This window comes from Telopea speciosissima, chromosome 3 (genome assembly GCF_018873765.1).
Source record: "Telopea speciosissima isolate NSW1024214 ecotype Mountain lineage chromosome 3, Tspe_v1, whole genome shotgun sequence".
NCBI classification, from domain to species: Eukaryota; Viridiplantae; Streptophyta; class Magnoliopsida; order Proteales; family Proteaceae; genus Telopea; species Telopea speciosissima.
Window position 1 is genome coordinate 16,440,391 of NC_057918.1, and position 14,229 is coordinate 16,454,619.

General features: G+C 37.2%; 1 protein-coding gene across 3 annotated transcripts; it reads right to left on the minus strand.

Annotated features, from left to right (window-relative positions):
* LOC122656052 (probable RNA methyltransferase At5g51130) lies at window positions 1-10,883 on the minus strand. 3 transcript variants are annotated; one of them, XM_043850486.1, is made up of 10 exons: window positions 10,633-10,883; window positions 9,891-10,002; window positions 8,618-8,665; window positions 1,643-1,743; window positions 1,470-1,558; window positions 1,093-1,180; window positions 919-984; window positions 292-360; window positions 85-196; window positions 1-40 (listed from the first exon to the last, which is right to left on the minus strand). In XM_043850486.1, the coding sequence occupies exons 1-9, from the start codon at window positions 10,792-10,794 to the stop codon at window positions 107-109; spliced, it is 825 nt and encodes a 274-aa protein (XP_043706421.1). In that variant the 5' UTR covers window positions 10,795-10,883; the 3' UTR covers window positions 1-40; window positions 85-106. The 3 variants fall into 3 exon arrangements, with proteins under 3 accessions (XP_043706421.1, XP_043706422.1, XP_043706420.1); XM_043850487.1 differs by having other exon boundaries at window positions 1,470-1,561; window positions 1,691-1,743; window positions 10,633-10,882; XM_043850485.1 differs by having other exon boundaries at window positions 1,470-1,743; window positions 10,633-10,882.
* Between the last annotated feature and the right edge of the window lie 3,346 nt (window positions 10,884-14,229).

Genomic DNA, 14,229 nt, shown 5'->3' on the forward strand with positions numbered 1-14,229 from the left:
CACTTTTGTTCTCAGTCCAGAAAAAGGTGATTCACAGTACCTCAATAATTCAGCAAGTGGAGTGAGTAAATAATGCCCCCCCCCCCCCCCAATCCCCCCAAATGAATCACTTGCAAAACACGAAAATGGGTCTGTTGAATCCTCCCGTACTGCCTGGTAAACTGGCAGTTATGTTCTCCACTGTCCTAAATCCAATCTACAAGGACGTCAAAGATCAGAACAAAATAAAACAATGACTTTCTCCCAACAAACTAATTTTGAATTATAAAAATCAATAGTCAATGAGATTACCTTGTCTAGAAGTATTTCCTGAAAATGGGATGGAGGGATCAAAACATTATGAAAATTGAATGTCGCAATCTGCATATAGGTAGAGTCAAGGCCTCAGGCCATCTATGTACAATAAAACAATAATACAATAATTTAAGAATCATATATGATTAAAATCGGACCCAGATAGGCAAAATTAAAGTAAGCTTGAACATAAGGAATCCTGACATACAGCATGTCTGACCCACAATGGGATACAGCATATGTGGCATGGCAGGGTTTTCAGTGGAAGGAAGCACCAATAGAAGGTGGCTTCATGGCTTCATGCTTATGTCACCCACCCCACTTGCCATTTTATGTGAGGCACATAACAATTTTCATCCTTCAATGTGTTCTCAATGAATTGATAATACCAGCCAATAAGTGGACAACTGATCATTATTGCTGGGTGAGTAGCATTGCATATACATGAATCATCGACTCCAAACATCATTTATTCCATGTTTAATGAGAAAGATAAGAACCAATTCCAATTCCAAGCACTCATGACAACAGAATCTCAACCCATATAGAAAACAAGGACTTGCATAACTGTAGACCACAAAGATTAATGACCAACTAGAAAAAAGATTCATGAAAATTCAATACCTCAGACACCTGATGATTGCTTTTATATGATTTCCAATTTTGTGCTTCCAACACAAGAATGCCACCCTACTCACAGTAAGGATAATGTATGAGCATGATGGTTCAAGGATATACCTTTTCAGTAAACAGAACACAGCATGAAATATATCTTTATGGACAGTAAATAAAAGTTACCGGACGAAGAAGTCTCCAGATCTTTGTAAATAAAGTAATCAATCCATCATCGCCCCAGTTCAGATGAACCCATTTTGTCACACTTAAACTGCGGAACAGGGCCCAAATCCACTTTAACACACAACCAGTGACCAAAAAATAAACAAATAAATAAATACAGTAAGGAAAAACGTTAAAACTTTTTGGTATTCAAACTGAAGAAAAGACGAAACTTTGGAAAAAACATTACTAGTTGGTCATTAAAACTTTGGAGATAATTCCTCTAAACGGTTTGAAATGCCAATCTCTACATTTACCTTAGTTTCACCCATTTTAGTAGGAAATTCAAATGCCATATTTTAAAAATGAAACAGCTGACAGTAAAAAAAGTAACTCACCAAAGAATTGTATCATATGCCTCTGAGCAGCTACGCCAGCTACTAATAAAATTTTCCTTCCGGAAACAGACTACATCAAAAAGATTTGGCTCCTGCAAAGGATTCGAGTCTCTTACAAGATTCGTCTTTTCCTCATTTAAAGATGCAGTAATGTTATGCTCTAAACCATTCACTCCCTCAGAAAGCTTGGATCTGTTAGCATCGGAAGATCCACAACTAGCCTTGTCCATTTTGGCAATCCTTCTAAGGTTCCAATTTGCAGTCTCAACCAGATCTGGGAAAGCAAAAACAGCTTCTGATGGCAGTTCAAACACAACCAATCCACTAGAAAGTAGAAACCATTTAAACTCAAAAATCTGTTAACTACTTAAATTAAAAAACACTCCATAGCCATACTTCCAGCTACAATCATAAATTTCAGGGAGTATTTACAAATCACAGATTAAAAATGAAATCTGTAGCAATTTAGTTTAGTCCTCCACAGAAAGATTGTAGAACATATACATAAAATAACTGTTAAAACTGTGTCATTGTGGGGTTGTGTTCCATAGATGGTCCATGGAACCGTGTACCATGGAATCATGTCTAATAGCTTAGTTGTAGTTTATGTCTCTTTAGTAGTTTCCCTTTGTTATTAGACTTAGGTAGTTATTTGTTTCTATTGTAATTAGTCTTACACTCTTAGCAGGATACCTATTGAGAGTTAGTTATTGGATAATATAAAGGAATAACTCATCACGATAGAGCAATCTCTCTCTCTCTCTATATATATATCTGTTCTCTTCTTCTTTTTCACAGGTTCTGGTTGTTGAGGTACTGTTGCATGGTATCAGAGCCATGAAAAAGAAAAAGAGAAAAAAAGCTATGAAATCCTAATTGGAATTATAAAAAATAAAAAAATAAAAAAAAGGGGTTTCTTGAAGACCCTGAAAAAAAAAATCTGATGTTTCTTGAAGACTGAAAAAAAAATCCGACTGGTTTTATCCCTCTTCGTTTACTGATGGGCGCTTCGATTGTCGCCCTTGATCACTCTCTTGAGGGTGAAACGAAAGGAATATGATGGAGAATAGTACCGAGAGTTCGTTGTAGAAGAAGGCCTGTGGTCGTAGCTGTTCTTGTAGCAGAAGTGGTGAAGGTTCCCTAAGAGATCAATTCTGTCACCACTGGAGATGACTCAATGGCACCGGCAACTGTGGGATTAACCTCAACAGGACCTCCAGAAGACGACGAGGGGACTGATAGTTGTAGCTGTTTCATCTGCAGTAGCACAGATTTTGAAGTTATTGATGTTGTTGGGCTGCGAGTGAGAAAGATTGCAGAGGAGGATTGACCTTGTTGGAGGCAGAAGCCCCTGTAGCACCTGGAGCAGAGGTTAAGGGTTTCGGTGATCTTTGGATTTGGTTCTCTCCATTTGAAGGTGTTGTTTGATGATGCTGCTGCTCTTATTCCTGCTCTGGTAGGCCTTTGCGCTAAGCTGTATATAAAGAGGTGCCTTTGCATTTTTCTGCTCCGGTTCGCCTGCGCCGGACCCTTCCGCCTCGACAAGTCATCCCCCTTGGTTACCGCCCCTCCTTCCATCTCCTTGGTTCTTGACAGCGAGGTGGAAAGCAACCTATTGTTGAGGTTTTGGTGTCTTGACTTCTGATGATGGACTGCTGTGTGGAGCCTCCGTGGGCTTAAGGACTATATGGGTATTTCAGTAAATCTCCTGTATAGGGTTCCGCTATAAACATGTAGCGAGAGTTCCTTCTCTGTAATCGAAAACCTGAGAGAGGTGTGAGGAACGAGCGACTGTAACCCTATTCTCCATTGATAGTGAAACAGATCTCATCTCACCGTGGACGTAGGCAATCTTGCCGAACCACGTAAATCCTTGTGCACATTGTGTGATTGTGTTTGTGTTTTTCCTTTGCTTTTCTGCATCGTGTTAGGATTCTACAGCTATAAACCTATTTTCTTTAGTTGTTTTTTTTTATTCATTACGTAAAGTACCATCCCCTTCTAAGGTTATTCTTTTTTGTCCCTTCTTTTTGTTTTGATTCCAGAAATACCCTCTCTTTAATTTTTCATTCCCTGACCTGGGAACTCTATTTCAGCTTGAACCCATCACCATATTAAATTCCAGAATTGTCCTTTGCCTTTAAATTTAATTCCTGATTGTCCCCCTACCTTGTTACCTTTCTCATAAGGTGTTAATCTGTTACCAGAATTTACATCAATGCCACTGGTCTTTTATATTTGCAATTTTATTGCTTTCATGGGGTTTGCATGGAGTGATGATGTTGCAGCTCTTAAGTGGATGCTGCACATTGTTTATAATATATTGGATGTTGGTTCCTTCCTTGCAAAACCGTGCTGTACTTATTGGAGATTATTTGCTCAGATTTGCTTAAATCTGGCCGAGATTCTATTTGCTACCACTGTCGTTAGTTGTGGGGTTTATGTGCTACTACTCTTTTATGATGCTGGTTATTGCTGCCATAGGATGATGGTTATCATTTATTGAATCCTCCACATTATTTGTCCATATGTCGTGCTACACGTGAGGGGGAGATTGGAGTTATCATCTAGTAATTGAAGATTATTATTTTTATTTGCTCTAGTTATTATTAACTGAAGATTAATATTATTTGCTTATTCATGCCATCTATTCGTGTTATCAGCAACATACTTTCTTATGAAGATGGTTACTTGTTTGCAGCAACCTTATACTGTTACTTGTGGCTCCCAGCAACCTTATGCTGTTATTAGTGGTCCACGGTAACCTATATTGCACTTTTATCAGTAGTCGACAGTAACCTATACTGCACTTTTATCTGTCTGCTTTGTGAAGATTACTACTTGCCTTCCTTGAGAATGGTTTATGATGTTGTTGTTGCTGCTATGATATTTTGAGTTGTAGTTAGTTGTTATGTCTCTTTAGTAGTTTCCTTTTTTAATTAGACTTAGGTAGTTATTTGCTTCTATTGTGATTAGTCTTACACTCTTAGTCAGATCCCTACTGAGAATTGGTTATTGGATAATATAAAGGAATAGCTAGTCTCTCTCTCTCACTCCCTCCCCTTCTTCTTCTTCACAAGTTCTGATTGTTGAGGTTTTGTCACAATAACCAAGTGCTACGTAAATATAAAGCATCAAATACAAAAATGAATAAAGAAACTACATACCATAAATACTCATTCCATAACTACGCAAACAATTCCCCCATAAACACTACATCAAAGATTGATGCTCCAGAGTTCGATGTCTAGACATAAGGGAAGGGGGGAGATGTAATAGCCAAACACTAAAATTATCATCAAATTCCTCAACCATCACTAATATGGTGACTTCAATTCCAGAGTAAGACCAAGATGTTAATGAAACATGCAGAAAACAGCAGCAAGTATGAAATACAGTTTTAAAACATGAATATTGGCTAAATGTAATACAAATAAACTAATCCGTTCATGATTTCTGATTTCAAAGTTAACTCTTAGGCAAAAGTCCAAAAACTACTCTCAGACTTGCAAAGAGATGCCGACCTCCGGAAAAAAAATCCATATTATAGAAAAAAGAAATGTCTATCTTTCTCCCTTTTTTCTTTTGTCAGGGGGGAGGGGCCATGTCCACACCATTGCTAACCAATATAAAAGAAAAGAGTGTCCCAGTGCACGAGGCTCCCGCTACTGCAGGGTCTGGGAAGGGCAAATGTACCCAGCCTTACCCCCTGCTTCGCAGGAGAGGCCATTTCCAAGTTTCAAACCTGCAACCAACAGGTTGCAATAGTGCAAATTAACCATTGCACCAAGTCTCGCCCACTATTACTAACCAATACAAGTAAAAAGAAAAGAAAAAAACAATCCAGACTATTTAATGTAGTGCAAACGACTAATCCCCTTAATTTATTTTATGTAATGCAACTCTGTGTCAAAACAAAGCCCAAACACCTTATAAATAAAACCTCGTACACACCTGCCGACTCATTGTTAGAGGAGCTCCATATGGCCCTCGCATCTTTCTGATTTATTCACCCAAATGTAGCACACCACCAGAAAGTCAAAACAGGCACTGAGTTGTATCACCTATTTTTCTAATATATATTTGGACAAGATATAAGCAAGATGGCATAGAATGCAAAACAAAACCCTAAAAATGGTGCAGGGTCAGTTTGGACCTACAGACCAAAGATAGACTGAAAAGAGGAACACATCACCACCCACCATGTTACTGTTGTTACTTTTCAGTTGGGCAAAATTTAGGTTTAATGAAGTGATACATCACTCATGAATTTAGGACAAATTAGAGGAGACACAGAGGTACACAGCCACACATCACTTCATTGTGGCTAGATATCCCTTGTGTGTGGATACATATTTCTGTTTACTTATGTGTAGTTTGTTTTATTTTGTTGTACTTTATTTTATTTGGTGTCAAAACTGCTATGTACTAATGTTGTAATGCTCAGTGGAGTAGTTATTAGGAAGTTATTACTAGAGATTAGAGAAGTAGTTATTGCTGGAAAAGGTAGTTATTAGGGAGTTCTCTTTTTTTATTTCGGGTTTTAAAAACTATATTTTGAGATGGAAGACAATGAGAGATGTTGGAACAATGGTTCAAGAATTCGGTCGAAACCACATATCTCGGTTTCTCAAGAAACTGAGACGAAAGTTGGTACAAGTTAAGTTTTGACCTGGTTTTAACCATATTTCGCAAATTTCGGTAGTTTTGACAAGCTTCAACTAGTTTCGACCAGTTTTGACAGCACATGACATGTCGAGTTGTGCCCAGAAAATACCAGGTTTCGACCGAAATCTCGGTTTCCTGGCTGGTCGAAACCGGCCTTGAAACCAAGATTTAGAACCTTGGTTGGAACTTGTGAGATTTTCTTCCATTCTCCACAGTATAAGCGATTCTCTGCAAACCTTGGAGTGAATCCAAGCCCCATTTTTCTTCTCTCATAGGCTACCATCCTCTCCCTCTCCTCTAATCCTTTTCTACCAATCCCAGTTTTACCACTTTTGGCTTAAATTATAGCCTCGAATACTATGGAGATTCATCAATTAACAGTAAGGAGGCACTGAGGACACATTCTTTAGAGTTTGATAGTGACTTAGCACTTGATCACAGCACTCAAACTCGCGGGACAGCAAAGGAAGGTACTGACCTATTATGTATCCTTTATATATTTCATGAATCCTAGAATGAATATTATGCACTTGTATTTTGGAAAATTTCATCATTTAATTGCCACATGCACCATGGCAAAAATTGAGTATGGACTTCATGTTGGGGCTTCCTAGGACAGTTAGAGGACATGACTCTGTTTTCATTGTTGTAGACCGTTTTTCTAAAATGGCTCACTTTATACCATTTTCCAAGACATCTGATGCTTCGCATGTAGCCAAGCTATTCCTAAGGGAAGTTGTTAGGCTACGCGGTTTATCTAAGACCATGTTGTCCGATAGGGATGTTTGGTTTGTGAGTGACTTTTGGAAAATGTTGGGAACAAAGTTTTCATATGCTTTTCATCCCCAAACAGATGGCCAAACCGAGGTGGTCAACCGTAGTCTTGGGAATTTGTTGCATTTTCTAGTGGGTGATCATGTTGAGATTCGATCTTAGCTGGAAAGAGTTATCAGTCAATAGGTCTATTGGTTGCAGTCCATTTGAGATAGTCTTAGGTTATCAACCCAAGACACCTTAATCCAGATTTGCTAGAGAAATATCAGAGTCTACTTTCACCGGTGGTGAGTGCTTCCCACCTACAGAGAATTGATGAGGACATACTTATGGATTTAGGACATATAAGAGGACACGCAGAGGTACTCAGCCACACATCACTTCACTGTGGCTAGATGTCCCTTATTAACTTGTGTGTATACATATTTCTATTTACTTATGTGTTAGTTTGTTTTATTTTGTTGTATTTAATTTTAGGGAGAAAGAACGCTACCTGGTCGTGTGTGGCGAGCGGCCCCTGTGCCCAGTTTTCCCACTTTTGGCTAAAATTATAGCCTCAACCAATATGGCAATTCATCAATTAACAGCAACGAGGCGCTGAGGACACATTCTTTGGAGTTTGATAGTGACTTGGCACTTGATCACAACATTCCAAGTTCCAACTCGCGGGACAATAGAGGAAGGTATTGACCTATCATGTATCCTTTATTAAATTTCCATGAATCCTAGAATGAATTTTTTGCACTTGTATTTTGAAAATTTTCATCATTTATGGCTGCTGTTAATTCTGATTTTCTGCATGTGTATTGTGAGTTTTGTGTTAGTAGACCTTCCCAAATCCAAATTCACTTAATCCTTAGACTTGTATTAGATTTCCCAAACCTGTCCTGCACCACGGAGATTGGGAAAGAGACAAAATCTACTTTATTTATTTTTTTGGATAGGGGGGGAGGAAATGGGGGAAGAGAGGGATAGAGATTGTTTAAAGCAGATATATCCAAAGCCATACAAGGAGATTCACAGGTCAGTCCATCCAACTGGGCAGTTTCGTGGTTAAACCATTGGCTCAGACACCAAGCCAAGTCAACAACTGGTCAAGGTTTAGTAACTATGGAAAAAAACTTTGTAAATAAAAGAACATTAAAATTACATTTCGAATAGAAAAAAAAATTTTAAAATAATAATTATTTCAAATTTTATCCAAGAAAGGTGCCCTTCAGGACAGTCAGCAGACCATATTGTTGAACTTTGAAAATCATGCTTTTCTTCTAAGACGTTAAAATTTTTCACATGAGTATTTTTTTTAAGAGATCGGTAGTGATAGGTTCACCTGCAGGAAAGCTAGTATCAAATGGCAGGGGGAAAAAGCATCTAGGATTATTATGCCAACACAGGGTGGGTAAGCATTACTACAAAAATACTCAAAGATACCTGATTTGATCACTAGAGGTGTGCCAACCATTTTTGTTACAAGATTCCTTTCGAGTAAAGTAACAAACACTATATTTTTGTGTGCTTAACAATCTACGTCTTAAACACCCAAAAGCATCACTAGCACTCAAGAAAAATGAGAATTCCATCTATGGGACTGCTCATCTTAACAAACACATTAATACATAAAAGGACAGAACAAAATAAAACACTCACATGGATGCCAATTGTTATCCTCAACATGACAAGTTATCTATGTATCGCAAGAAACTTACGTGCATCAATGTCTATTCCACATATGCTTCGGCAAAAGAACTTCTTGGCTGAAGATAGAGCAAGGAAAAGAAGCACAACATATTAAGAATAACGTGAAAGAGCATGGGAAGAAAGTGATAAACACAACAAAATTCACATATACAATATAATATGGAGTTCAGAAATCAGAAAGAAAATAATACATGATGAAGAATGAAGTTTAAACTTTGTCAATTTGTCGGCAAGAGATGAAACTTGCACAACAGAAACACTCAGTAAAAATGGATATTAAAGGGAATAAAGGATGCAAACTTTGAAGGTACATATTGAATATACAATTCCAAGTACTAATATGACTGATTTAAGATACTTACTGAAATCGATTTGTAGGCTAAATTTGAACAAATCAAGGCAAATATCACAAGCACTGCTCAATAACAAAGAAAGTATGACGAAGTCATACTCCTCGTGGCTACTCTCCCATATGCCAAAACATTACACCCTATGAATGTTATTGATGTATTTCCATACTATTTTTGGGGCTTTTTCGCAATGTCAAAACTAATCTGTTTACTGTGATTTTGGAACCATTTGAAAGCATATTCAGTTACCCATACAATGAGATCAAACCTCTCATCATTTCAAGCTCTTTTTGAAATGTATAACCAACCAACCAACCTATAGGCTATAACAGGATTTATATTTTAGCAAGTGGAAACTGATTAGGAAATTCAATTTAAAGTATTTTTTAGGGTGCTCAGAGAAGGGGTTAAACCCTGAAAACATGTGTAAATTGTAAAAGGGGTCCTAACAGAGTCAACTTATTAAGGTGTTAAACAAAGAGACAAGTGATAGTGGAAGAAGGAATGGTTGGAAATGTTCCTTCCCATAATTCCAAATATGGGAACTTCAAAGCCCAAGTGTGTATAGCTCCACATATATATTATGCCTAGAAACTTCCTCCAAAAAAGTTCACAGCTCTCACTGATAAGTTCACCAGAAATAGCTGAAGGCAATTTTCGATTTCAAATGTCATCCAAAATCCATTTTAACCAAAATAGGAGGGGGTGAAAGAAATAAAAGAAAATAACCAAATAGCATAAAATTTTCCTTCAAACAACTGCGAAGACTAGGAGAACCATAAAGACTGGATTTTTTTTTTTTTCTTTTTTCTTTTTTAAGAGAGAAGGGGGTGGAAGCGAAAATTAGATAAGAAATGCATTAAATTTCAACCAACTTAATCAAAACTAGGCATAAAAGTAATTAAAAGATAAGACCAAAAAAAAAATTTACCGATACTGATAGTTATCAGACCCTGATTGCAGCCGATGTCAAGGCAGTCCTTGCCTTCAAACCATTCCTTCTTTAGCACCATCAGTCTAGGATCTTCCTTCAAGTCCCCAGTCTGGGACATCAATGATAGAACATTTTCAAGCGAAGGGAAGCAAATTAACTTGACAAATATTTACCAGCCAACAAAAGAAGAAGAAACCCAAAATCCCAGAGAAGACAAAGCAGATACTAAAATCATCAAGGAATGCAAAACATAAACAAGTGATCGAACATCAAAGACAGGGTTCTAGAGAAGCTCAACAATTCCCTACTAGTTCAGATCCCTCCGTCCTACCCACTTACATAGATGGTCCATAAACTGGTGTGGCTGAATCTCTCACCTCTATCCCTGCTGTCCCTCCAGCTCCTATCCCTCCCTCCCATGCATGCTACCTTCACAGGCTCTGCTGCTAGTTTCCGACCCAGAAGGGATGACCAGAAGGGGTGACTCAACCAAATATGCTTGAGAAAAGTGCCAAAAACCAGTGGCGCTCCATTTTGTACTAAATATTCCTAAACGGGTACTAGAAAATTGAAATAAGGAGGACAAAAAAAACCCTAAAACATCCATCAGGTAGACGAAATCAAAATAACATTAATAATCTCATCCCAGTATCACACTATCTAAAAGAAATTAAAAGAAAAAACAAAGAGAAGAACAACTGAGGGAGTGTATAGATAAACAGAGATAAAAACAACATACGCGGTAGCCATAGTAGTTTCTGTAATTTCCGAAAATAGCGACCTCTTTACGTTTGCGCTTTTTCGTTTTACTCTGTGTCTCATCAACCTTTTCATTGTTGTCCTCCACCTCCTGCTCCACCTCCACCATGTCGTCTTGATTTCTTTCCTCTTTAGTTTTCATAGAACGAAACTCAAACAAGGGTGCCAAGAGTTTCTTTGATTGGGAAGGAGAGGGGCAAAGACTACGAAAGAGCTAACACTGAACAGAAGACGGACGAAGGGTTTTTGCAGGGTTTCTTTAGAAAAAGAAACCTGGAATGTGAACCAACGCCTTTTTGTTTTTTCCTTTTATCTTTTTTCTGTTCTTTTTTTTTCGGGCAACGAAAAAAAGAAATATTCTGTCTTCGCGCTTTTGGGCTTGGACTAAAAAATTGGTGTCAATCCTTTCGGTTTAGGTTCCCGCCACTGCATTCGTTGAAAGGCTGGTTTTCGATTCGAATCTGTGATCACTAAGCAGGGGGTGTCAATAGGTCTGGTTCTTTAGCAGTGTCGGTTCTAAGAAGTCAAGATCAGATTCGGATCAATAAATTCATCAGTTTCAAATCTGAGATTCAGAACCATTAAGTAACGGGTGGTTCGATTTCAGTTTCTAAGCGGGTCCAAAAATTATTATAATGGAGAGTCCAAAACAAAGACAATAGGAGTTGCTCTAGAAAAACAATAAACGTTCTAATGTGTTAATGTATATATTATCATCTCATACGAACAGATATTTTAGACTTTAATTAATTTGGATGTCTACAACTTTCACATAATTCCTCATATCTAGACTTTGTTTATACAGAGAAAGAGAGAGAGAGAGAGTTTAGAAACAACAAACTATTATAATAATTCATCATCTGTCATCACCAATTTGGTGGTTCGTGAATAAAGAGTTTTATTGAAAAAATAATCTATACATTGCAGTTGTTAGGTATGAATGGAGATAATACAAAAAACACAGCTTCTGAAGTTGTTTCTCTTTTGTATGACATCATTCGTCAGATTTTATTAGATGATAATCCAGTCTTGGTCATTTCTTTCGGTTCTAACGGTTTCTGGGACCAGACCATACCAGATCCGGACCAATAAGCTATTGGGTGGATCGGTTCCGGTTCCTAACGGGACGGTTACGGTCCGATTATCGATTCTGGTCCAAAATTGACACCCATATCACTAGGTCGCAATAGATGTGTCGAGGTCCGCCCTCCATTTTTTATTCATGATATAATATCTAAGGATCGAATAGAAATTGAATTATTTTCATAACTTTAATATTGAAATCAAGCCAAATCAATTCGGTTTATTCGATTATTTTCCGTTTCATTCGATCCGTATACAGTCTTGGTAGTGTGATTTACATAAAATATAACTAGAAGTATTATGATTTTACGAATCTAAAGGTCTCAAAATTGTAAAACAAGCTCTTCTCTAACGACTCAATCTCTAAAGTGATTTACATGGAACATATAGAACACGGATGCACAAAATGCAAACTAGCAATGCACGTTGGGAAATAGAGAGGTGCCACTTGGAAAGGTGATATGGCAAACCATCAGATATCTAGAGGATGGTCCAAAGACTCTATACAAGCCGTATGTCAAATTTTATACCCAAATTCAATGATATGAAAATATATACGGTTTCAAGTTTTAACCCCCTTACAGAATGATTGAAGGAGAGCTACATTAGGTCATTAGACTCACAATGATCAACTAGAGAAATACATTATCTACAAACACCTATAAATTCAAGTAGGCCTTGTTACCAAAAAAAGAAATCGAAGTAGGCCTTTGTTGTGAATCGATGAATCTTGAACCAAATTAGGCTGAACTTAGCCAGGTTGATCCAATTTGATTCAAAGTTCAGCCAGAATTGGTCCAAGTTACAAACTTGGGAAATCTTTAGTCGAAACTTTGAAAGATTCTTTTATGAGAAAAGGAAATAAAATTAAATAAAAAACGAATGAATAGTGTTTACGGATCCTGAAATTAAACATCTCAATTCCATCCCAAGCGCTTTTTGAGCTAACCAATTAAACATTTCTTACATAACCCAATATCACCATCATTACAAAAATGACTTGTTTGAGTATAACTCTAAAAAACGAAAAAATGTAAAAAGAGTTCCATGGCCATCCCCTGCTCCCTGTGTCATCAAACAGATCCTGCAATTACTGCAAATTTTGAGAGACATTCCAATCTTTAACGTTAATCCATCCAAGTCTATGTACAAATAGCCCATGGAAGAGACTTCTCACTTCTGCTTCTAGATGAGTGTTTTTGTAGAATAGTGTCTAAAGACACCAAAACAAAATTACATTGAATCAAAACACCCGCGCTTTGTTTAAAATTGTATTAATGTGTCCTGCACAAATTAAAATAGGATCAGTCAGATATGAAACATCAAAATCTAAGGCAGATAAAGATTCATTACCACACTAACTTGATATCTCAAAATCAATCTGTTATTCCAAGAGAGGAGACAAATTCAGATCCGAAATCCATCGATTAATATTGTCAAAAATCTGTTCGGTTGTGGGGCTATATCCAATGAGGCAACTTGATTCCTGTGTCTCCAAATAAAATAAGTCGTGATAACCATCACACTAAACACCCATTTTCTAGTAGTTTTATCTGAAGTCAAGGACAAAAAAGATTAATGAAGAAATATTTGAGAGAACTTTGAAAGATCTTGCAAAGTCTTATTGCAAAAGTTTTTCGTCAGCCATGGAGAAGAAAGAATTTCTTCATCTTACGGTGATTTCAAGCTATTATTGAACTCTTAGAATAGTGAGTCTCATCATTAACTCTCACCTCCTACTCTGAATTACCTTTCATGGGTTCAATCCCCCATTCACTGTCAATGTCTCTGTGATCTCAATCTAACTGATATAGTGGTCCTTGTATATCTATCCTCTACATTCTTACTAAATCACTACCATCATATAGAGGTTGAGGTACAAAATTTTACTTACTCTTTGCGTTTCTACAAAATCTCTCTCTCTGGGTCATGTGTTTCCTTCCAAATCCTCGTGGTAAGGTGACCGATTGAAACGCAGAAGGGACATTAAAAAGCTTCTGCACAACCTTTCTTTTTCTACATGATTAGACCAATGTAATGATGACAGAGCCATTACAGATAAGTGGACTCTGTTTTAGTGCGTTTTCCTTGAAGTTAACAAAAAAAAGGTACTCCCAAATTAACTGAAAATAAATAGAAACCTCTTATGTTTTCCATTGCTTTCTCTATAAGGTATGTTGTCTTTATCTTCAACAACTTCCTTAGTTTTATATTTTCCTGTTTTTTAATTTTGATGGGCAAATCTGGTTCAGGTCAGAACTCAGAAGCCAAGGTGGATTTCTGGGTTGTTCATCTTCATCACTTTATGATTCTTCATGAGGGTTTAGCTCAAAAATTTTAACTCCAAAAGAAAAAAAAAAAAGAAGGAATCAAACTTCAAGCCACAGATTTTTAGGAAAACAAAATGAGGGGGAGGGGTGCAAGGGGGTCCCAAATTCTTTATTTTAGAAAGCCACTAGAGGTAGAGAGAGACTGCAAATGGAGCCTCTCATAA